The sequence below is a fragment of the Accipiter gentilis genome, chromosome 1, assembly GCF_929443795.1.
Source record: "Accipiter gentilis chromosome 1, bAccGen1.1, whole genome shotgun sequence".
Taxonomy (NCBI): domain Eukaryota; kingdom Metazoa; phylum Chordata; class Aves; order Accipitriformes; family Accipitridae; genus Astur; species Astur gentilis.
The window spans coordinates 6,560,588-6,584,346 of NC_064880.1; the positions used below are offsets into that span (position 1 = coordinate 6,560,588).

A 23,759-nucleotide genomic window follows, 5' to 3' on the forward strand; every position below is an offset into this window, starting at 1 on the left:
CATTGCTTAGGGTGGGCGGAGGCGGGGGGCCGCCGGGGGCCGCGCTGCCCGCCCCCGCCTCCCGTGAGGCCTTGCGTGGCGGTTCCCTCAGACTACCGCTCCCATGGTGCGGCGGGAAGGGGCCGCCCCGTCGCCTGGCGATGACACGCCGCGCCGTGCGCCTCTGTGGATGACGGTGCCGCGGGGGTAACATGGCGGCCGTGCGGGAGCGGTGGTGAAGGTGAGAGGTGGGGCGGTGCCTGGCCATAGGGGAGGTGGGAGCTGCTCGAGGCGGGAGCGGACTCTCGGGGGTCGTCTCCCGGGCGGCAGGGAGAGGGGCAGGGGAGGGGAGGACCCGACCCGACCCGACCCGACCCGACCCGCCCCGCCGCGGCAGGGTCCTGCTGCCCCTCTGAGGTGCGCGCCGCCTTGTGGGAGCGGGAGAGGGGCGCTTCCCGCCCTTTGCGTCGCGCGCGCCGGCCCCCTGAGGGCTGAGGAGAAGGCGAGGGAGGCCGCTCGGAGCATCTGCCCAGTGCATCCCCCCCCCCGGCGCTGGGATGGTGGGGGAGCAGAGCCTGGCCGATCAGGGAGCTTGGCAGCGTGTGTCCGTCATCCCCTGGTCCCTCTGCCGCAGGGACGGGGACAGGCTGGACGTGGCGTCGCTGAAAGAGCTGCGGGACGGAGTCTGGCTAAGGCGAGGGAGAAGGCAGGAAAACTGCAGCCGTTCATGTTCAAGAGGGACCCGAGTTGGCCATGCCTCACTTGTGAAAACGTTACTCATCCTGAAAGTAAGCGGAGGAGTGATCGCTGGGGGCCTGTTTATTGGAAGGGAGAAGGAAAGATGAATTTTTTTTATTTCTGATATATAAGTAATTTCCAACTGTAGAAAGTGGAATAATTTCCTTGTGAAAGAAAGAAGGTTGCTTTTAAAAATGTGTATTTATCTGGTTCTTGGTAGGATGCTTAGCTGGATAGCTGTCTGCGCTTGGTGAGCCACCTTTATTTACTGGATTTTTCCCTGTAGCGCAATGTCCCTGTTGTTTACTCGTTCCAAGTCAATAGTTGCAGTGAAGAAGGATAAAAGACACATGGCTGAGGTAAATGCTTCTCCGCTTAAGCATTTTGTCACTGCAAAGAAGAAGATCAATGGTATCTTTGAACAGTTGGCCGCATACATCAATGAGAGCTCCTCATTCCTGGAAGGTAAGCTGAATTCTTGAACTACAAGTGTGTAACAGTGGTTCGCCCACATACAATTCCCCCAAAGATTAAACCCCTCATTCAGTTAAATGGCGCTGCTAGACCTGTGCTTATTTATACATGCATGTCTGTTTATATATCATTTTTTAGAAGAAGAACAGAAAATGATTTTATTGAATTTGGGTGGAGTTCAGGGTTCATATTTTAAAGCTGACAAGTTCACACATGTTAGGAAACTGAGGTAGGTAGTGAGCTATGCTTGGTTTTTCTGTTGTTTGAGCATTTTTTTAATAACTTATGCAAGACCCTCTAGGTTTCTTTACTATAATTGTATCAATATTCTTCCCTAGACATGTCATTGCTAGTGGCATGTAGCATATGCCAATAATTGGCTTTAAGAGCTTAAGACACAGAGGTGATTTGTTTTATTTTTTTTGTTTTTGGAAGAGCGTTGGAGTGTTTGAGGTGTTGGCTGTGTTCCGTTTAAGGCAGTCCTAAGGATGAGAATGGTTATTAGATACACTAAAGAGACCAGCTGATAAATACTGATGCAAAATTGCCTCAGGGTGTAATTGCATGTGTCAAGACTACCCACATGGTGGGACACGGATAAACATTTAGTTATGTGTGTTACATCATGAAGAGGTGTTTCACCCAGTACTAAAGACAGATGACTTCTGGAATTCAAAGACATGATATATTTTGATTTTAGAAACACACAAGAACATAGAGCTTGATCCCGTCACCACAGAAGAGCAGGTGCTAGAAGTCAAAGGCTACCTGTCAAAAGTCAGTGGCATTAGTGAAGTGTTGGCAAGACGACACATGAAAGTTGCTTTTTTTGGAAGGTGAGTCACGTGCTTATGTTGCCTATGCTCCCCACTCAGTAAAGCAACCGGCATCTTCAGGACTGTAGCCAGTAAAAAATATTTATAGAAACACTAGTGCTGTAGCTTTTGCTTGTAACGTGCCTGTCCCTGGTACTAGTCCTCTTGTTTCCAATTTACAAATACTGTAGCACATGATTCTTTGATTTGGAAGAATTCTTCAAATGAGAAAATAGGAAAGTCTTTCTGTAAGTTGCCTATGGCACCTAAATTGTTAATGCTTCTGATACTGCTTGGGTTTAGAGAACTTGCTTTCTGTAATATCAAAATGAGTATACCTGAATCTCAGAAGCCTAGCTATGCCATTCTTTAATCTGACTTCAGGACAAGCAACGGGAAAAGCACAGTGATAAATGCCATGCTATGGGACAAAGTCCTTCCTTCAGGAATTGGACACACCACTAATTGTTTCTTGCGTGTAGAAGGGACAGATGGACACGAAGCTTTCCTGCTTACTGAAGGCTCAGAGGAAAAGAAGAGTGTTAAGGTACAATTTCCTTCACCATAAGATAAAGGAGAAGAGCTCTTCAGAAGTGCCAGAGAAGGGAAGGAACAAGAAAATTAAAGTACTATGAATGAATTTCATAGTTAAGGATTTTAATCATTAAAGGAGTAGAGACAAAGAACAGGTTTTTGTTACATGTAGGAAGGGACGAATGGAGCAAGTTACAGGATGGAATTTGTTCATTTTATGAAAAAAATGTATTTGTTAGTGATAGCAGGGAACCAAAACAATGACTCAGGAATTTGTGAGCTCTGTATGACTGACAGAAGGCAGAGAGTTCCTGATAAATCCTCAGCAGCCTTTCTTGACAGGAAAATTTCTCATAAACTCTCACTAGGCAGTTGCCTTTTGATTAGGAGACTCGAGCAAGTTTTATGTGGAAAATCTCCCAGGGAAAAAGTAATTTGGAATTGGGTTTTATCTTAAACTGTCTGTGAACAGCCCTGAAGGAGAGCTAATTGTGTTAATGGGTCTTAGCATACAGGAAATGTTATAAGTTACCCATCTTTTTAATAGACAGTAAACCAGCTGGCTCATGCCCTTCATCAAGATGAACTTCTGAATGCTGGCAGCCTAGTCAGCGTAATGTGGCCCAATTCCAAATGTCCTCTCTTAAAGGATGACCTGGTGTTGATGGACAGGTGAGAAATACCTTTCTTTCCTTTCTTGCTTATCACAGATTAATCATAGAAATGTATTCAAATACAAATTTAACAAACATCAAGGAAATTGACCCTGTTCTAATCTATGACGGTAACTAAAGTCCTGTAGTTAGCAGTCAGAGTTCCTCTTGATTGGTACTTCCTTTTAGTCTGTACTCTGTTACCTCAGGAGAGTGTAGCTCAGACATGGGAAATTAATGCCCTGAAAAGGTGAAAGACATTTCTTACTAACTTTTTTTAATTCTATTTTTGCTGTTTCCACAGCATGGTAATGTCTCTTCTCTCTTTATTGCTAGCCCTGGCATTGATGTAACCACAGAGCTGGACAGTTGGATCGACAAGTTCTGTCTAGATGCTGATGTATTTGTCCTGGTGGCAAATTCTGAATCGACACTGATGCAAACTGTATGTTCAAGTCCACTTGTTCAGTGAGTTTGGCTAAAAGTTAAAAAATTTTTACATAGTAATCTTAAGAGGTTTTGTTCTGTTTTGCTTAGGAGAAGCAGTTCTTTCACAAGGTGAATGAACGTTTGTCTCGACCCAATATATTTATTTTAAATAACCGCTGGGATGCATCTGCCTCTGAACCAGAATACATGGAAGAGGTTTGTGATGTGTTTAAATTCCTTCTCTTTGCATGGATATTATAGAGTCCATTTTGACTGTGGTCCTTGTGGGTAGAATCATAGTGTTGTATGTGATTGTTTTACAGTTCGGATTTTTATTACCATAGTGTAGAGACTAGAGGGAGTATAGATTAGTGATCAGGACATGACTCTTGAAATTTCTGAGCTGGAAATCAAGAGTTTCACTGCGGCCTTTTGAAGTTAGATCACTCGGGTAACCTCTGGAAGATGCCATAAAACAGCAGTGTCTTTTCTTATTCTTTTGTATGGGTAGCTTACACCAGCAGAGGGCATCTGGTCTAACCTTTAAGAGATGGAGGGTAAAGTGGTTTTAACTGCATGTGGGCTTTATCCTGTTTCTTCCTCAGGTGCGTCGACAACACATGGAGCGGTGTACCAGCTTCCTGGTAGATGAGCTGGGTGTTGTGGATCGAGCCCAGGCGGGGGATCGAATTTTCTTTGTGTCAGCGAAAGAAGTGCTGAATGCCAGGATTCAGAGGGCTCAAGGGATGCCAGAAGGAGGTGAGGAAAGCTAAAAGAAACTTTCCATTTCCTTATAGGGAAGAAAGTAGAGAATATATTGTTCTAACAAATGGATAAAATTGGGGTGGGTCATATTATTAATAGAGCAGTCAAAAACTGGTGACTGGAAGCCAATGCAAACGTGCTGATAAAGGAAAGCAGGAGCATTTCTTGATGTCCAACATCTGATTGCTTTCTCAAAATTTAAGTGGTTGCTTTGTACTTTACTTCTCTCAGGTGGAGCATTGGCAGATGGATTTCAAGTAAGAATGTTTGAGTTTCAGAACTTTGAGAGAAGATTTGAGGTGAGCATTATGTGTACTAATCTTCTCTTTAGATTTTACTCCTGAAAGACTAGAGGCTAGAGTTTGTAAACATGGAGTGGGACAACATTTTGGAAATAGATTATACGGGAAGGAGAAGTTTTGTTAGTGTGGTTCTGCCTGCTGCTAATATTGGGCTGCCTTTTGTATACAGGAATGTATATCGCAGTCAGCAGTAAAAACAAAATTTGAGCAGCATACAGTGAGAGCAAAGCAGATTGCAGAAGATGTTCGTCTCATCATGGATTCTGTGCATATTGCTGCCCAGGAACAGCGGTGAGGAGAGCTGATGCTTGGTGCTTGCATAACTGAGGCTTGTATTCTGGGAGAAAGTTAAGGGAATACAAGCATTTAAAATGCAAAGCAGACTACAGCATGTTTGGGAGTGGGAAGAACACGTACTGGTAGTCTTGCTGCTAGTGAATTGTGAAAGTATTGGGGGAAGAACCTCTCTTTTGTCCTGTGCCGTGTGTATGTAATGTATTGTAGATACTGACATGTTTTGTTCTTGGGCAGGAGAATCTGTTTTGTTTCTGAAATTCAAATTACATTTGTAGATCAAAGATGCGTTTGTCTGGCTTTTTGATGGGCACTTCTTTTTCACCAGAGTTTACTGTCTGGAAATGCGAGAGGAACGACAGGAACGTTTAGGTTTTATTGACAAACAGCTGGAGCTCCTTACTCAAGACTACAAGCGGAAAATAAAACAGATAACAGAAGAAGTGGAGAGGCAGGTAAGGAGGAGTGGCTGCAGAAAAATAGATTGTCTGAAACAGCTACCAGTATGGTGGGAAAAATGCAAAGTGCTGACAAAGGTTTGAAGTACTAGAAATGTGGGACCTAATAGATGGGAAAAGAAATGCTTTCAGAAGTCTCTTTTTTTTCCTCTTTTTTTCTTTTTTTTCCTTTTCCTTTTTTCTTTTTTTTTTCCTTTTCCTTTTTTCTTTTTTTTTCCTTTTCCTTTTTTCTTTTTTTTCCTTTTCCTTTTTTCTTTTTTTTACTTTTCCTTTTTTCTTTTTTTTCCTTTTTCTTTTTTCTTTTTTTTCCTTTTTCTTTTTTCTTTTTTTTCCTTTTCCTTTTTTCTTTTCCTTTTTTCTTTTTTTTTCCTTTTCCTTTTTTCTTTTTTTTTCCTTTTCCTTTTTTCTTTTTTTTTCCTTTTCCTTTTTTCTTTTTTTTTCCTTTTCCTTTTTTCTTTTTTTCCCCCTTTTTCCTTTTTTCTTTTTTTTCCCCCTTTTTCCTTTTTTCTTTTTTTTTCCCCCTTTTTCCTTTTTTCTTTTTTTTTCCCCCTTTTTCCTTTTTTCCTTGAGGTAATAAAATGAAAACTAGAATCCTTGGGGGAAGCTTTCAGAGAGAATCATATAAGATGCTTTAAAAAACCAATGAGACTTTGATTAATGTCTGAATTATTATTGCTACTATGTTTCAGTCTTAAATGCTTTGTAAAGTACTAAAATGTTTCAGATAAATTTCCTTATTATTTCAATCTAGAATAATGTCAGTCATCGTACTGTCCATAATAACATGCCATTTTTACTATTAAAAATATGCAGAAAAGGCCTATTCATTTTTCAGAAGTGTTATATTGCCTCAGTCTTTTTCTGTCTGTGTTGTTATACAGAGCATAGATCTACATAATTCTCAGCCATTTTCTTTCTTTGCAAGTCACCAATATTGCATTTTGCAGTTGGCACACAATAGCTGCATGGCGCTACACAATCATAGTGCCTAGTGTTCAGTAGTGTTTGCTAAGAAATGCATGTCTTCAGTGGTGGTTTTCCATCTCTCCCTAGGACAGAATATATAGAAACTCTGTCCTGTGCTGTTTCCCTAGGTGTCAAATGCAATGGCAGAAGAAATCAGACGGCTTTCAGTATTGGTAGATGAATACCAAGCAGACTTCCATCCATCTCAAGTAGTTCTTAAAGTTTACAAGAGTGTAAGTGATGTTTGCTTCTTACAGGTTGCTTAAGCAATTTAAAGAGGCCTTTTTTTCGCTCTGAGTCAGTAATTATGCCAGGTCTTTGATGCTTAACATTCTTCCAACTAGGATATGAGCTAAGCTTTTCATATTGTGAGAGATCTTCTGTTAGAATGTATCCTGCATTTGGATAGCTTCTGTAAAAAGTAAACATCTTAAAAAAACAAAACAAAAAAAACAAACATAAAAACAAAACCGAAAAGGGGGCGGGGGGAGAAGAAATAGTTCTTTTGGCTTTTTTAATAATCTCAGTGATAAATTGATAATACAAATGATGTGTCACATTGTATAAATCAATCAAAACTTTTCCTAGACTACAGAGTACATGTGAGATATTTTGGTTTGCTTTTTCCTCTCCTTCACTGAAGAATGGGGTGGGGGGGTGGAATGAAATTAATGTTAGAACATTGGACAGACAGATTGTGTGCTCCTGTTCTGGGAAGGTTTTTTTAACTGGCAAGCTTTAGCACCTGCAGCCTGCATCTTACCTATGTTTATTTTAAGCTTAATAACCCTTTCTTTGTTTGTTAGGAGCTGCATAAACACATTGAGGAAGGCCTGGGTCGTAACATGTCAGATCGTTGCTCCAATGCAATCACAGCTTCCCTCCAGACAATGCAGCAAGAAATGATAGGTCAGTTCAGCAGGCAGTATTTCCCTTTATCTTTCCTTGAACTGTAATGCAAAATAACTAGGTAGATGTTCTGGGTTTCTCTTTAATCTGATGGCTGGTGTGCAGCTGGCATTGTCTTAGTTTCCATCTTGATCAGTAATGCTGTTGTGTAGAGGACTAGTTACTCCTGCTTTTTCCACTCCTGTGTCTGAACTCGTGCAGTGATTTGCTAATGAATATATACAATCAGCTTAATCCTCGTGACAGAGAGGAACTGTGACTTTGGAAACTTGAGAGATTCTCAGACCAAGATCCTAATGAAATGCGAATGACTTGTAACTAGGTGCGTGTCTGGATATAAGCTTTAATAGGAGTATGGTGCCTAAACACTTTTAAAACTGGCCTTCAGAGTCTGTTTTCCAAGCTATTGCTAAACTGTAAACTTCACCAGCTACCTGTAAGGATTTAGGAGGGTCCATGGAAAGATTTTGTTCTGAGTTGATCTGAAGAACTAAGAATTTAATAGTAATTCATGATGTATCTCTCGCTTTGCAACATGCTTGGCTTTAGGAAATTCCAGGTACTAAGAAAAATAACTGTGGAGGATGGGATAACCACCCTAATTACAGAATACAAGTCCAATTAATTCTTGTGAACTCAATAGCCATTTTTTCAACGTTTTTATTTTCTGTCTGTGCAGATGGGTTAAAACCCCTTCTCCCAGTCTCTTTGCGGGGCCAGATAGACATGTTAATTCCCCGACAGTGCTTCATGCTCAGCTATGATCTGAACTGTGACAAGCTTTGTGCTGACTTCCAAGAGGACATAGAATTCCATTTCTCTCTTGGATGGACGATGCTGGTGAACAGGTTTTTGGGACCGAAGAATGGTCGTCGGGCCTTGATGGGCTATAATGACCAGGTAAGATAACACCTCATTGAGTGATTGGAGTAGATGAGATATTAATCGGTTCAGTGGCTGCTGAAGTCTTTTTGGTGGGAAGGGCAGCGGCTTGCCTTCTCTTATTCTGTTCTTTGTTTTTGTTTTGTCGCTGCTTTTCTAATTAGGTTCAACGCCCTTTAACACCAGCAAATCCTAGTCTGCCTCCTTTGCCTCAGGGCTCTATGACCCAGGAAGAGCTCATGGTGTCAATGGTGACTGGCCTGGCCTCATTAACTTCCCGAACTTCCATGGGAATCATCGTGGTTGGTGGTGTGGTGCGTTGCCAATCTGAGCAGCATTTATATAAATAAAGTTGGAGCACTGACTTGAAAAGTGCTTGTGCTACTGAATCCTGTAGATGTTTGCTATTCACAGATAGTGAAATACTTTCTCCTTTGATCTTCTATTTGAGTATAAATGTAGAGCTTATTTTGCATAACAGTTAAGCTTGGAGCTGGTGTTGTAAATATAACCCTTCAAAGTGTGTTACAAAAGCATTAAATAGTCTCTCATTCTTTTGTGAGAATAAAAAAAAATTCAGTATTTTTCTTTTCCCATTTACAGAGGAATCAGGACAGAAATATCTACCAAGAGCCTTTGATCATGTGTATCTTCCTTCCTGGAAGGGGAGGAGAGCACGTAATTTGAGATACTACGCCTAATTTATTTCAGAGAATATCAGCACTTGCTGCTTTTCTATCTTTTGAAAATAATGAGTATTTTGAATCTCAAATCTCCCCGAACTGTGGAGGCATAAGAACTGTAACTGAAGTTCATGGTAACTCTAGTTCCTGTTGCAGGAAGAATCTAAGTTTCTGTAGTGCCAGTTCCATACCTACACGCTATGCTAGTGTCACAGTGTCTAAGGGTGGATGATTTCTCAAAGGGGAGATGGTTGCTTAAAAACGTCTTTTACTTCAGAAACAGGGATTCAGTGAACCAGACAGTTTGTATGCACTTGCAAATGTAATTTAAATGTGCTGGAAAGGTTAATCCATACAGAATCCGAGCAGTTTAAGTTAGGTATTTTTATTTTGTAGACTGGATGTCCGTAGTAAGCTGTCTGACTAATGAAACCACTTACAAGTTAGGGTTACCTATCTGGCTTGTTTTCTTGTGCCTAGAATACAAGTGCAATGCTCTGGGCACCATTGTTAGGAGTTAGCATCATTCCTAGATGATGATTGTGTCATTTGTTTTTCCTTATGTTTTTTCTAGGTCTGGAAGGCTGTGGGTTGGAGACTGATTGCTCTCTCTTTTGGCCTTTATGGGCTCCTTTATGTATATGAGCGCCTCACCTGGACCACAAAGGCGAAAGAGAGAGCTTTCAAACGGCAGTTTGTAGAGTATGCTGGTGAGAAATTGCAGCTCATTGTCAGTTACACGGGTTCTAATTGCAGCCACCAAGTCCAACAGTGAGTTGCCTATATTCAGCTAAAACCTTATCTAAATTCTGTTGTCTGGTGTGGGTTTTTTTAAATTATATTCCCCGTTTTAACAAGATAAGTCTGCATATTGAATTTCAGATTTAAAAATGTGTAACAATACATGTGTTTTAAAAGACTATTATGGGGTTTTGAATCACCAGTGTAGTATTTGGGTGCTGTTAAACATTAGTCTTGATGTACTTCCGTCTCTTAAATCAAATTGCTCTAATGCTCTGACATATTCTTGTGCAGAAGTGGAAAGATGAACATCTGAGTCAGTATCATCATCACTATACAACAAAGGGTTTTATTCCTTGAATTTTGGTGCTTGATCTTACTTTTTGTCATAGCCAACTATTCTCCTTGTTCCGTAGAGAGCTTGCTGGAACATTTGCTCATTTGTGTCAGCAAGTGGATGTCACACGGGAGAACCTTGAGCAGGAAATTTCTGCCATGAATAAAAAAATCGAAGTTCTGGATTCCCTGCAGAGCAAAGCAAAATTGCTCAGGTGAGATTTTTATTATCCCATATACACTGACATTTGCGTACAATTGTTTTTCATGCGATTGCCCCAAGCTGTTCAGATTAGGGTGTACATTTTGAGTGCAGTCCTTGTTCAGTCATAGCATTTGATGTGCAGACATCAGCATCTTTCCCTACCAGGTTGTGTTCCTTTTCATTACGTACTTTCCCATGTACTGTTGACAGTCATTTAAATCTTCTGTCTCACAAAACACCTTTTCCTTCATGTTTTTTGTTTGTTGGAATTACAGTTCCTTTCCATTTATCAAAACATACAGTCTTCTACTCCTACAAACTCCTTCAGGTTATTATGAAATTATGCAAAAAGTCTCACCCTCTCCTTTGTACACAGTAGTCTGATGTTTTTCTTCACCCTGCGAAGGCTGTCAGGAAGAATTTTTCAAACATTTCTTATGTACACTAAGATCACTGTGAAGTTGTGACCAAGATCTCGGTTTGAACCTCAAAGCCTAGGGACTGCTAGCAGGCAAGTCTTCCTGACCTGAGGAAGGGCAGGGAATGGTAGCAGCATTTTGGAAGAGACCCCTGGCATTCCTCTCTGTGCCTTGCTCTTTACTCATTTTAGTCATGGTTCTTTCAGATTGGCTTGAGAAGAGCTATTTTACTCACCTAATGGAGACTTTCTGTCCTTGCAGGAATAAAGCAGGTTGGCTTGACAGTGAACTCAACATGTTCACACATCAGTACCTGCAGCAAAGCAGATAGTGTGGGAAGAAGAGAAAAACAACGTTGTTTCCCTTCAGTGCTCTCTTAATTACTGCAGAGAACATGGTGGGTGATGGAATTCCCTAAAGGGAATGAGTGAAAACCTATTGCTATGTTTCCAGTTGCTGTGTGAACAACAGGATTCTGCTTCCCTGTTTTGTGTCCCACCTCTAAACACTAGCTGTTTATAACTCTTCTTTTTCCTTCTTGTGAGACCAGACTCCTTCAGAAGGAATGTGTGCTTCATACATATACAGGGGGCTTTTAAAAGCAAAATCAAGTAGAGCAACAAATTTAAAACAAAACCCCAAATATATATCAGGTTAAAAGTTATTCTGACACCTCTTTATGGAGTCATTAATTTTACTACATGAAGATAGAACTTTTGACTTCCAAGCCCCAAGTTTATGTATGTGTGACAAGCCGCTGTGTCTAACACAGATCCTGTGCACACAGATGTAATGATGGTTTCACAATGCATTTATAGCCCATGCAGGCCTATCTTTTAGGATAATATTCTGTTATTGTAGAACATGACAGAGAATCACGGTGTCCCTTCATAGAAAGGTTTATTACTGTCAGTATGTTTAAACCTATGAACAAAACTCAGTTTTCTTCCAGAGCAAGAGGAGCTAAGATTTTTGCTTTGGTAAGCTTATTGTCTTTGGAGTTAGTTTCTTCCTCTTACGAGCTCTTTAATAATACAGTCTGGCCCATTTCATGTCATGGACAAATAGTTTGCCAAGACATAACTAGCTCCTGTGAAGGAGGTAGTGCTGATAATTTGGCAGCTTGTTGAGAAAGAAAAATAGGAAAGAAAAGCCAGTTGACAAAATGTAATGAACTGCCTTATGAGATAAGTTGATGAATGTGGGGTTTTTTTGGAAATGCACAGCTGTGTTTCTGGAAGCAGGCCTTTGGAATTCCATTACCACTATTTGGCCACAAGAACAGCATGCAGATTACAAACTGTAAGAGATTTTGCATCATGTAGAGTTCCCAAAGGATGTTACAGTCCATGCAGTAATATGATTTGATATTGTTTCTCTTCTGTTAAAAGTATGAGAATGAACTGCCAAGTGCCGCTCCTCTGGGGCAGGGGGGAGACCTGTCCCTTGTGTTTCATGCCAGGGCAAGAATGGGTTAAGGCAACTTATTTTTTAAAGACATTCTTTATTTGCAAATAGATTAATTTAATCATTGAGTTTTGCCCTGAAGCAATTTTGAATTTGGAGTATAAGGTTTGGGAATTGTAAAGACTAGAGTCTCTTTCTGTTGGAATTGATAGAGGAGAAGTTCCCACTGATTTCAGTAGTACCAGGATTATGTTCCTTTTCCACTTTGGTGGGTCATTGTTTTGCCATGTGATGGATATAGCCTTTCTGTTCCCCACAAAATATCTGAGGAATCCAGAATCAGATCCAGTAGTTCTGAAGTTAGTGACAACCTAAATCTGTCCAGCATCAGACTTCAGAGAATTTGGGCTGTGTTTGAGCAGGTCCTAGCTGAATTCAGGACTAGTAGGCAGTGGGGTGTCTTTTCTTATTGAAAATGAGACTTTTCACTTGAAAATGCTATCAGCTGGCCTTAGGATTTCTTGTTCATGCTAAGGTGGGAGTATATGTTGCTGTGACAAGTCTCTGGTTTCATGTGTCACGAAAGTTCCAGAAAGAAGCAGCTGCCTGATAATTGAGGGAATAAAAACAGTGAAATGTCAGTAAGTACTTCAGGCTGTGCTAAGCTTTGCAGTAAGACTTGAAGGTTCTTAATCATGTAGGAGCTGGCAGTGAGACTCTTGTTATATCCCTGGAATGCAGGAAGCAAACAAACCTTTCACTTCCAGTAGACAGCTTTGAATCCAACCCAAAGTGAAAAGCCATTTTCATCAGAGGGCTTCATTGGCCGTGATTGGTTTCCTCAGGCAACCAGCAGGACCTAAATATGGCTTGGATCAGATCTGAGAATGAGTAAGAAAGAAATTTGAGTCCTTGCCTCTAGAAGCGTGTTCCCTGGGCTTGTGGTGAAGTATACCGGAATAAATGGAATCGTCCACTGTTACTCTGCTGTAGGTATGTGAATAAATTCAGATCTCTAGTCTCTCAGGCGATCACATACACATGCATAATAGGCTATGGACTATGCTATTGAGTTAAAACATGAAGCACATCCCTAATACACCAGGAAATTGTCAGTTCTAGGTAGAGGGAGATGATGACGTACTACTGCTCAGGAGCTGTAGGCTACCTGAAATGCTGACCTTGCTTTTGAAGACGTGCGGTGTTAGCATCTTTTCAGCTGGCCTTTAGGGGAAATCTGATAAATGGGCTGATCTTTAAGCCAGTGTCTAATCTGTAAAGGAAAAAGAGATTGGTGCGTTCTTAGAATGCGGTGTCTTCCCAATGTGTGTGTTTCTGACACTGTTCAGATTTTGGTGACGTAGGCATTCTCACTGTACGCTGAAACCTAACCTATAGAATGGGGGAAAGAACCGCTTGAATTTTTTTAAGAAGCAAAACCGCTAACGTGGCAGGGAAGAATTTTTAAGTATGTGTGTAGCCCTTGTCCTTAGAAGCCTGAGTGATCACAAATCAAATTTTTAACAGAAGGCCTATGAGCTGGATTCCTCTTAAATAAAATACAGCTGTACTTCTTTAATTCAGAGTGGTGGAGGAATGAATGCTATCAGCAAGGAGGCTGTTCTCTTCTGATTTTCATAAAGAATGATAAACTAATACTTAGAACAGGTAATTCCAAAAACAATATTCCCTGAACTCTTAAGAGTTAAAGAAGGTCAGCTAAATGCACTTTATCTTACTGCTGCTACTTATTTTTCTCATTGTGTTATGTTGGTGGAGCTCTTCGAAATACTCTTACCAGTGAGTTTTCTCTCTGCTGTATTTAAGGTGATAAATTTGCATGAATTATTCCTGTATCAATGCTGTAAACAATGGAAACCAAAATAAAAATGAATTGGAAAAATATTTCTCCTGATGTATTCTGCGTGTCATGATACAAAGTCTTCAAGTGTAAGTATAATATATTCAGATGATGATATGCTGCCATGTTGTAGTAAATGGCATGTTTGAGAATAGTGACTGTGTTCTTACTGTGAAAATTAACAAGGAGATCAGTGATACTGAATTATCTGAGAAAGTTTGAGAGATTCCTTCTTAAGCTACACTAAAAATGTCAGTATTGAATCAGTGATTTCTTGAGAATGTTGTAGCAAGTAATGGTCAGCAAATACTGCAGCAATAGACTGAAACTGTGGTGAACATCACATGGCGCGTCTTAGAAGAGAAAAGGGTAGATTTCCCGTGATAAATTTCCAAAACGGCCTCCTTTTGGCTTCTGGGGGAGTTGGGGGTATGCGGTCCGTTCAGACAACGAGCTGCGGCGATTTCAGGAACCCAAAAGGAGGAACTTGGCGGCCGCGTCCTGCCCTGCTCCAGCACCCTGCCTGGGCTCCGGCCGGCGGCTCGGGAGCGGCTCTCCCGCCTCCTCCGCGGGCCGGCTGCCGCCGCCGGGCGGCGCCTCGGGCCCCGCGCATGCCGGGAGCCGCGGGGCGGGCCCGTCCGCGGCGGGCGGCCGCTCGGCTGCGGGGACGGCCGGGCCGGGGCCGCCCTGGGGAATCCCGGCGGGGGCTGGAGCGAGGGCGGGGATCTCCCGGCCGCGGGATCGCCTGGCGACCCGGCCGTTCGGAGCGGCGGGGTGCGGCGCAGGTGGGCCTGAAAACGCGGGGTCGGCGGGGGGAGAGCGTGGGGAGTTTGAACGTCCGCAGCGCTGGAGCCGCATGGCCTGGCGAGACCAGTTCTCTGTCGGCTGCCGGGCTGGTCTCTTGGAGGGGGTAGCGGAATTTTACAATGCTCGGGGCCGTCTTCCCTTCCTCGTGGGCATGGGAGAGCTGAACCAGCGCGTCTGCGCAGAAACAGCCCTGGAAAGCTCGGCTTAGGTGTTAGTCAACTTTCTTGCAGAGATGAGAGTTTTTAGCTCCCGAGACAACCGTTATTTATTTTTAACTGCGAGAAGCTAAGCTCCTTTTCACAAAGGATTCAGACTAAAGCAGTTTCATAAGCTTGAGCCCCTGGGGTTGAGCATGAAGGACTAATAGCTTCTTGTAGATTATGCTAAGAGTGGATCTCATCTGGTAAAACCCTTCCAGAAAGTCCCTTGACTAATGTTATTTTCGGAGTATTTGCTTTCCGATGAGCAATGATGAGAGGATGCTGTTAGCTTTGTCCTGTGAATACTGTGAGAACTTCTGTTTTGTTCAAATGATCTCAAATTCAGTGCCTCAAGACTGGTATTTCTATTTTACATTCAGTAGTGCACCCCTCGCTTATTCTTGTAACAAAAAGATATGCTGTAGTTTTTTGATTGTTAGTACTGCTCTTCGGTCATCCCAGTGCTGTTGTACAGCATATGCATTTGATTCCTCCTGTCCAGTTGCCAAGGTAGCAGATGCAAAAACAAATCAGATGAGCTTTGGGAGAAGGGCTTAGGGATCTTTTGGAAGAAAAGGTCCTAGAGAAGCACATAGTGTTCTTGAGAACACAATTGATCGCTCTAGCCAAAAGCAATGTGGGGGTTAGGTTTAGGGGTTTGTTTTGTTTTGTTCTATTTTAAAAAAAACCCACTTTCTGCAAATTTAGAGGAGCTTGTGATGTAAACATGTTGAACAGTGTGACAGCCTTCCCGTCAAACTGAGCTTTATTTATTTATCTATTTATTAACTCATTTTTTCCCCCTCATTGAGTAAAATGGCAGTAAGCCTTGGTGATTAATGTGTGGGATTGGAATTGTCTGAGCCCTAGTCCAGAGTCATAATTGAGCCTTTTGGAATATTCCCGCCTGGGGAATGTGGAGGACAGTTTTGACTCAATTTTTTTTTTTTTTGATGTAGTAAATACATTCATATTCTTTATTCATGTTTTGAACTGATGAGCATCCTGGTATTGTCACGATATAAATTTTGATGCTCAGAATGTTAAAGCAGAATTACATAAGGTGGTCCTGAATATCAGCCTCTAAATCAAATGTCTCTTATTTGGCTTTTTTATGTGACTTTTTTCATGTTTATTGTTTCCTCTGTAAGAGTGCCTTGTCTCTATTCATTCAGCTGCCAGTTTCTGGCTGCAAAATATTTGACAGTACGAGGGGAGAGAAGCATGCAGTGGTGCTAGTTCTTAGCATAAAGAGTTTTGAGACTGGCTGATTTCTCAGGAGCAATGATCAACACTCGCAACATTCCAACAGCTGTAAGTGGTTTTTAGGAAAAGTCCTCTGAAAGTGGTTTCTCCTGAGTCTGCTTCTTCGCTTAATGCTTCCATTTATGTAGTTCACCCTTCTGGCTTTACAGGAAAATGTTTTCATAGAATGGAGTTAGAGCACCTGAAGAGGCTACGTCAGGCCAACCAGGAACTTCTACAAAGGCTCAGAATGAAGCAGGAAGAGATCAGAAAAAGACTTCCCAGCAAGCCACTCTTTCCAGCATCTCTTTGTAATAGAACATCTACTGAAAGATCTGTCCCTGTGGCCAAGAGAGGGGTATGTGTTGTGTCTGTGCTAGAAGTGCTGGCAAGCAAATGGGCCTTGTGTGATAGGCAGCAGCTCCGCCTATGAAGTAGTGTGGTAAAGGAGACATATGGACATGGAGGAGCTGGTAGAAATTGGAATGTGGAATATGGAGTCTGTTAGAAAAGTAGCTAGACTTTGTTTATTGTTTATCCTGTGTTCTCCAATATGTTTTCCTTGCAAAGGGTTCAGACATCAGTTCCTGCCTAAGAAATGTAGGTTTCTTAATCTAAGATAGGAATGAACATTGTGGAATGTAATCCTGTTATGTCTTCTAAGCACAAAGGCTGAAAGTTTAGCAGTTCCTCAAATTGGGAAAAGCTGCATTTGGCTGGAAGTGGATGCCTTTCTTATATTCTCCAGCCACTTAATAATGTCTCATGAATAACACAAGGATATTGCTTTTTTCCCCACAGGAATTTAAAGGGGTGAGCAGACTAGAATGAGAGGTTGATTTTTGTCTTACTGAGTGAAATGTCCTAATGAAAGGTAATTGTAAGCTGAATGATGCCATGTGGTATGAGAGTCTCTGTCCTTACAGAAGGAAAGTCAGGTCAATGCTGTGACGTCTACAGCTGACCCTGCAATGTTGGTGTCTGTGGAACCCGGAGCTGACACAGCCAGAGCAGCCCTCTGTTCATCTCTTAAACACAGCAGCAATGACAGAGGGGTACAGCAACAACAAGCAAAGATGCACGAAGCAGTAGGTTTGGATTCCAGCTTTCCTGCGAAAGAGAAGAATGTTATGCCAGTGTCTGCAATCATTATGTGTGGCAGAGAAACCTCCGGAGTGGATAGGGACGGCTATGCTCGAGGAAGTCCAGAGAAAGAATCCTTCCTGCTGGGACATGGAGAGAACAGGAAACAGTCCACTCTGCTACACGGTTTCCATGAGAAGAAACAGCTTAAGGGTCATCTGGACCCATCACTGAGCAGAATACAAAGTGAAGAGACCAGTAAGCAGCATGTGGTCATTAGAGAGCCCATAATCCCTAAATCAATCTTGCTGACATCTCTGTCCAAAGAGTTGAAGGTAAATGGTGAAACCAATGCTTTGCTTATTTTTGTAAGTCGATAGAAGGATGGGGAAAAAGCATCAGGAGAACATTACTTGCCCTGTTCCCACTGTGTGAATTGCAAGTTGGGGTCAGAACTGTTCCTAGCCTTAGCAGCCAGGGGCTGTTGGCAGGTTGTTCAGGCCCTGCTTTCCTTAGCCCTTGAACCGAAGAAAACTTGAGCACTTCACTGTATGACTCCATGTCATTTGCATATGTGAGTCATATGCTCAGGGAGAAGAGCCTGGTGCAGTGCAGCTGCTACACAGATTGTTTCTTTAAGCATGAAGGGCAGGATATTGCCATGATTATCCTCCAAGGTAGCGCAAGTGGCCTGATGTTTGGGGATGTGTGATGCAGGGAAGTCAGCGTTTTGTTTAAAGCCCTGAAAAATACTGCCTTAGCCCAGGCAAGTTCCCTGCATTCTCTCTCTGTTTTATGAATTGAGAAGACAAAAGGCTGGTGAGCAAATTACTGGTAGAGGCATAGATAGAATCCAGCCTCAAACTAAGCCACAGCTATCCCATTGAACAGCTGCCAGTTGTCTCCTAAGCTGTACATTTGAATGTCCTGCTAGATGTATAGGAAGTCTTTATGAATTGTTTTCTTCCCAGAAGGAAGCTGGTCATGTGACTTTTCATTCTGACCCTGAAGAATATACCATACCTGTGAGCAGCTGGTCTGTGCGTCCTTTCCTGGGCTATGACTGGATTGCAGGTGAATCCTAAATCTGAAGCAAAGCTCTCAGCATGATGTGGTAATATAAAGAGTTAAAACACACTTTACAACTCCTTTAAGTTGAGGTGTGACGCAACTGCAGACCTAGAACCCACATAGCAGGTCTCAGCGGAGGAGCTGCAGTTTTGTCAGAAGCCATTCCCTGTCTAAGCCAGAGGTGACCTGTGCTTCCCTGGAACAGTGAAGTGGCAGCAAACGGCAGCTGAGGGGATACCAAGTAGCCAAAATGAACGAATGCAGTAAGGGACACAAACCATGCAGTAAATCTCTGGCGTGACATGATGGCTTGTTCTTCTCATTATCCATTTTGGTGCTTCAGACCTTTGGTTGTTTTGACTGTTTTGTATGAGGCTTGCTTTGATGCTTTCCCAAATTTGGTAAATCCTTGAACTTTTCACTTTTCTTGGCATTCGCAGGGCTCCTAGATACAAACTCTTCAGTAGTAGAGGAATCTGACCAATACTTTGCTGAGCTGCACGAGTTCCGACAGGCCAACAGAGAAACGTGTGTTCATGAGCAGCACGTGGAGTAAGTGGGTATGGGGGAAGGGCTGAAGCAGCAATGTATGCCTTTAGAGTAGTGAGAAGTATAGTCTGATTGGAGTGGGAAATTGTAAGAGTGGCTTTGTAGGCCTTTATTTATCTCCCAATCAGAAATGTATGCTTGGAAAAGGTGGGGCTGTTCACAGGGCCTGACCCCGTCACTAACTGATTTGTTTGCATGTTTCTTTAGGCCTGAGGCTTTGGATGCCATAGTTCCTGAACAAGAACCAGATTTGATAACCAGTTTGCATAAGTGTAAGATCAGATTTCTTCCTAATCCAGTTTCAGATAACTGAGCAGTCTTTGCTTGTCATTCTGAGAGTGCCCCACATCATGCAAGATAAGGAAGAATGTGTTATTTTTAGCTGCAGCTTCTGAACCAGATTCAAATTCCTACTCTAAAGATACTTGAGTCTTCTAGGGATCCTCTCTCAATCAGTGTCATCTGATTTTCTCAGGGTTTCTTGTAGTTGGATAATGTTCTCTTTTTAAGTTGAGGAGGTTCAAGTTTTGGTTTTGCTTTTTAGGAACTTATTTGGGGACTGGAAAAATAAAAGTGAAATATTTCAGGAAAAGCAGCTCTTTCTGTGCATGTGTGGCCCTGTGGTAGAACACAGCTTTGTTGATTGGGTTGAGGAACCTTCTGACAGACTAGAAGTACCATGATGGTTTGTTACTCTGTGGCAGGTGTTTACTGTTATCGATTAAACCAGCGCCTCTTCACTGTCCCTGTGGATTCAGAATCTGCCTGCCCCGTGTGTAAGATCCCACGTACTCAGCAGCCTGCAGAGACACTGGAAGAGCCAGCCTATGTCAGGTAGATAAGAATTATTGCTTTGTAATATGCAGAACTCAAGGAAACAGTAGGGAAGAAAAAGCTGATCATGTAAGGGAGAAAACAACATCAGAATAGCTCTGTAGAAGGTTGCTGTTCTCAGGACAGAGATATCTTGCTTAAAAATTCCCTACTGATCTTTTCTATAAGCAGAAACAGTTTTGAAGTCAGTGAGAAATGCATGTTTATCTGAATTTGGTCCAGAATCTGAATGTACATGTTAAGTGTCTAATACCCTAATCCAAAACTGGTTTGCTTGGTTTGCTTTGGGATTAGACCCTGGATTCTGAGTGGGGAAGGCATGCAAATTTCCTCTGCATTGTCGAAGGTGTAGGCAGTTACTTCCTTTGTGTGGTTGCAGGGTCAGCATTCCCAGGTCTACCCTTATGCCTGCCTACAAATACAAAGCCCATCGCAGGAAGAGCTTTGAACCAGCAGACAATCTAGCATTACCTTCGGTAAGTTGCTGTCTTCTTGCTGATACTGATGGCACAGACCAGGATGGGCATTGTTTTACAGCACAAGAAGGAAAGAGGATCTGGGACTCATCCCCCTGGCAGGGTTTCCACTAAAATTTCTGATCTGCGTCTCGGAGATAACAAGAAAAAACATTGGTGTGTGCTTCTGTGTTCATAACTTTATATAACTGGCATAAAGTATATGGACATATCTCCAAATGCTTTACACTGAGAAAAAGAAAGTGCCATATGGAGCTGTATACTTCTGGGGCATGATTCAGCTGACTTATTTCAGGCATTGACCTTTCAACACAATGAACCATACCTAAGAGTGCCTGTTTCTTTCCACAAAAGTTAGGGAGTCTAAAACATAAGCTTTTGTGAAGTATTCACAGTGTATAGGGGCCAAGCAAAATCAAGAGTGGCAAGGGTGGATTTAAAACTGTTTTTTGTAGAGTTGTCCTGTATTCCAGCCACTAGGCAATGCTGCAGGGAGTATTACTAATCAAATCTAGCCATGGTGTAGAGATTTCCAGGGAAGAGGTAGGAAGAGGCCTGGTTTTGAGGTTTAGGGAACTGGATGAGTCAGTTGAGACAGGTTCAGAGAGGTCGGGTGCTTGAGTTCACAAAGCAGGAGTTCAGTTTACAAATAATTAGCCACTGAAAGGTGGAAGAGGAGACAGCTAAGCAGTTTTGTTTCATTAGAGATTTCTTCTCTTTCCTGTTAGTCCTATAAAACTCCTCAAAACTTAATTAATTACTGGCTAAAACCTCCCTGTGCAGAAGTTACTATTTACAGCTAACAGGTGACAATAGGTTAAAAAGGTAAAGCACTCCAGTGCAGCATTCCCATCTCTTTTCACAGCATTGCCTGGCTGGCTGGGAAAATATCATGCCTTCCAGCAATCCCAGGCTCAGCAGTTTGGATCTGCGAGGTTCACTGGAAGAGAAGCCTTCTCACCATCCTCGCCTGGTAAGAATAGCCTGTTAAGAGTCCCTGGAGGTGCTTTGCACCAGGTCCCTGGTGAATTGCACAGCTGGGAATTGCAATCCTGTCTCTCTAAAAGGCATAATAATCATCGATGGCTCAGCAAATGAGAATGCCTGGAAGATTATCTCCTTATCTCCGCAGGGAAACATTTTCCTTCTGCTGCTGTGTAACCTTGTGTGCACAGACACAAAAAAACAAATGGAGCTGGATAACAGGGAAAAGCCTGTTCACCTCGCCAATCTTCATCAAAATGCGAAAAGTCACTTTGGCATTCTTTGATTAATATCCTCTTTATTTGGATTCTAGAACTCGGTGTCCAGAGTGTCAGGAAGAACCAAAACTGACCAGCCTCTGAACCTGACCCACTTGACACACTTCAGATTTAGCAGTGCTTCTCAGCAGAGGGAGCAAAACAAACTGGGACACTACAGAGCAGCTCCAAATTTAAATCCGACTGCCTCAACTCTCTGAACCACTGACATGATTGCCCTGGGGAAGGGATGGGCATAGGGCATGGAAACAACTCTATTTGGATAAAAATAAATCTTTGAACAGATTTTTCCTAGTTTTCATAGTCATGCACATACGTGAGCAACCAATGCACATATATGAGAGTTTGTACATTCAACTATGTTTTTTCACTTTTCTTTTTTGCCTTTTGCAGCTATTTCTAAGCAGATGCATGAGCTTTCCCTCCTAGGGTTGGATAAAGTGATGTGTACAGGATGACTAGTACTGTTACCACTAGGACAGCCATAGCAACAGAGTTCATCTGCCGCCTCAACTAAATAAACCAGAAGTGTAATGTTAACTCTGAATGCCAGGGTGAGGAATTGGCCTGTAAATGGTCTGTTTCAGTGGAATGCATACAAATACGTTAATTTCCAAATGTTTGAAACATGACACATAATTTGTTAGTGCCTTAAACTTGAGTTACTCAACAATTTAGTTAAAACCAAAAAAATCCAGTTTATTTTCAGTGCAATGTCTGTGGCTACAGGGTGCGTTACATCAGAGTGATTATGAATGTGAAAAAGCATGTTAAAGTGAAAAGAGATTTTATTCATCAAAAAGCTAGATAATGCCTTAAAATGTTTGCAAATTTTGCTTGCCTCTGCTTTTCCAAGTTTTTTGGAGACAAACCAAAAAACCTTCTGGAGTTTTTGAGTTGTACCAAAACAAAATAAGTTATATAGTGTGATTTGTTTGAACTTTATAGACTGATCTTGCTTTCCTTGTCTAAAAACAGTGAAACTGATGTTTTATTTTGCCTCGAATGAGCCTGAAACAGAAATTCCTGCCTCAAGTTTATTTCTGGGAGCTAATTTGACAGAAGGAATTGGATTTGCACCAATGATATTTTCAGCTTCTTGGCATTCACTGTTGTTTATGTATCAAATACATTATTTATTAAATCAAAAGTACAAATAGACTTTTTTTTAAGCAAGGAAAGAAATACTGCTAGTTTATGAAATCTTGATGTAAGGCTTAGAATGGAAAATGAAAAGCATGACTGATCGGTTTAGATTTGGGTTGTACATATGTAGAGTAAAGTGAATGGAATTGGTCACATTATTTCCATTACTGAAAATACTAATTTTAAAATAAATTAATCCAGTGAATATAAAACACTATCCATCAAGTGTTACACTAAATAGGGCAAATTCAAGATTTTTACTACCTTGCCTTCAAACCCAAAACATTAGAAGTCATAAACCTCTTCTTAATTTATCCTGAAATAAATTACAGCAAGCCTGCTCCACTTCGAGAAAATGAAGCACTGTAAGATTAAGTAACTTAGGTGAGATCTATCTGGTGAATGCAGGATGGAACCAATGTTGAACTCAAAATGTTTCTTCATAGCTAGGAATACATTGTATCTTTTACACTTGTGAAAGTATTGAAAGTGTGATTATGACTCTTCCTCCCCTAGAAACAGATGAAAGAAGTCAGTGACACTGCACCTCTTTACCCAGGTTAACCTCAATTTGTCTCTTTGTCTGTTGGTTCTGGCCTGCTTGATCCTGCCCTCATTTGCAAGCTGAAACAGGCTGAAAATGCTACCTGTTTATGGAACCTCTTTTTTTTCTTTCTTTCTTTTTTTTTTTTCAATTCTTCATCTCCTTCCATGTCTCTCCATTGCAAGGCTAAGCCTTACAATGCCAGATCTTGTCCAGAGTCACAAATCTTTAGAAGAGGTTCTTTTTTCCATGTGTGCACTTCAGGCTAGCTTTAACTCTCCCTTCATACCCTTCCTCTTGTGTTCTCACATCCCCTTTCAGGTGGAGCTTCTCGCAAATGCTCCATCTCAAAATACTCTTTTTTTTTTTTTTTTTTTATAATCTGAGCTATCCCATGTGCCCTTTTTGCCAATAAAAAAAAAATACATTCCACTTTCACATTAGCAGACCTGATCTCAATTTCCATGTTAAAATATCGGCACCTTCGTTCACCTTCTTGTCTGAACTGGTACAGGGAATTGTTTCCTTTTTGTTTATTACTCTTTCAGAGCAGAAAATCTGATTTGCTTATTAACTTGGAGAGTGACCTGATGGTTCTATGTTGTTTTTATAGTTATGTCTCCATATCAGTGCAGAATAAGCTTATATCGTGATCCTTTTTGCATAGGGAATCTAACCAGTGTACCCAGGTT

The 23,759-nt window shown here is 41.7% G+C and overlaps 2 protein-coding genes across 10 annotated transcripts; both read left to right on the top strand.

Annotated features, from left to right (window-relative positions):
• Nucleotides 1-68: 68 nt before the first annotated feature.
• On the top strand, nucleotides 69-13,894 carry MFN2 (mitofusin 2). 3 transcript variants are annotated; one of them, XM_049828422.1, is made up of 19 exons: nucleotides 69-220; nucleotides 614-767; nucleotides 938-1,182; nucleotides 1,892-2,027; nucleotides 2,391-2,553; nucleotides 3,088-3,212; nucleotides 3,530-3,638; nucleotides 3,731-3,838; nucleotides 4,228-4,381; nucleotides 4,619-4,686; nucleotides 4,859-4,980; nucleotides 5,312-5,438; nucleotides 6,536-6,640; nucleotides 7,214-7,316; nucleotides 7,996-8,216; nucleotides 8,363-8,512; nucleotides 9,456-9,652; nucleotides 10,039-10,173; nucleotides 10,844-13,894. In XM_049828422.1, exons 3-19 carry the CDS (start codon nucleotides 1,008-1,010, stop codon nucleotides 10,911-10,913), a joined length of 2,268 nt encoding a protein of 755 aa, XP_049684379.1. In that variant the 5' UTR covers nucleotides 69-220; nucleotides 614-767; nucleotides 938-1,007; the 3' UTR covers nucleotides 10,914-13,894. The 3 variants fall into 3 exon arrangements, with proteins under 3 accessions (XP_049684379.1, XP_049684287.1, XP_049684461.1); XM_049828330.1 differs by having other exon boundaries at nucleotides 72-220; nucleotides 1,004-1,182; XM_049828504.1 differs by lacking the exons at nucleotides 69-220; nucleotides 614-767 and adding an exon at nucleotides 1,330-1,420 and having other exon boundaries at nucleotides 1,093-1,182.
• On the top strand, nucleotides 10,964-22,690 carry MIIP (migration and invasion inhibitory protein). 7 transcript variants are annotated; one of them, XM_049828894.1, is made up of 11 exons: nucleotides 14,506-14,635; nucleotides 16,009-16,171; nucleotides 16,252-16,460; nucleotides 17,029-17,520; nucleotides 18,157-18,259; nucleotides 18,697-18,808; nucleotides 19,013-19,077; nucleotides 19,510-19,639; nucleotides 20,019-20,115; nucleotides 20,981-21,088; nucleotides 21,413-22,690. In XM_049828894.1, the coding sequence occupies exons 3-11, from the start codon at nucleotides 16,290-16,292 to the stop codon at nucleotides 21,575-21,577; spliced, it is 1,443 nt and encodes a 480-aa protein (XP_049684851.1). In that variant the 5' UTR covers nucleotides 14,506-14,635; nucleotides 16,009-16,171; nucleotides 16,252-16,289; the 3' UTR covers nucleotides 21,578-22,690. The 7 variants fall into 7 exon arrangements, with proteins under 7 accessions (XP_049685031.1, XP_049684588.1, XP_049685102.1 ...); XM_049828718.1 differs by having other exon boundaries at nucleotides 16,273-16,460; XM_049829074.1 differs by lacking the exons at nucleotides 14,506-14,635; nucleotides 16,009-16,171 and adding an exon at nucleotides 10,964-10,979 and having other exon boundaries at nucleotides 16,273-16,460.
• The last annotated feature ends 1,069 nt before the right edge of the window (nucleotides 22,691-23,759 follow it).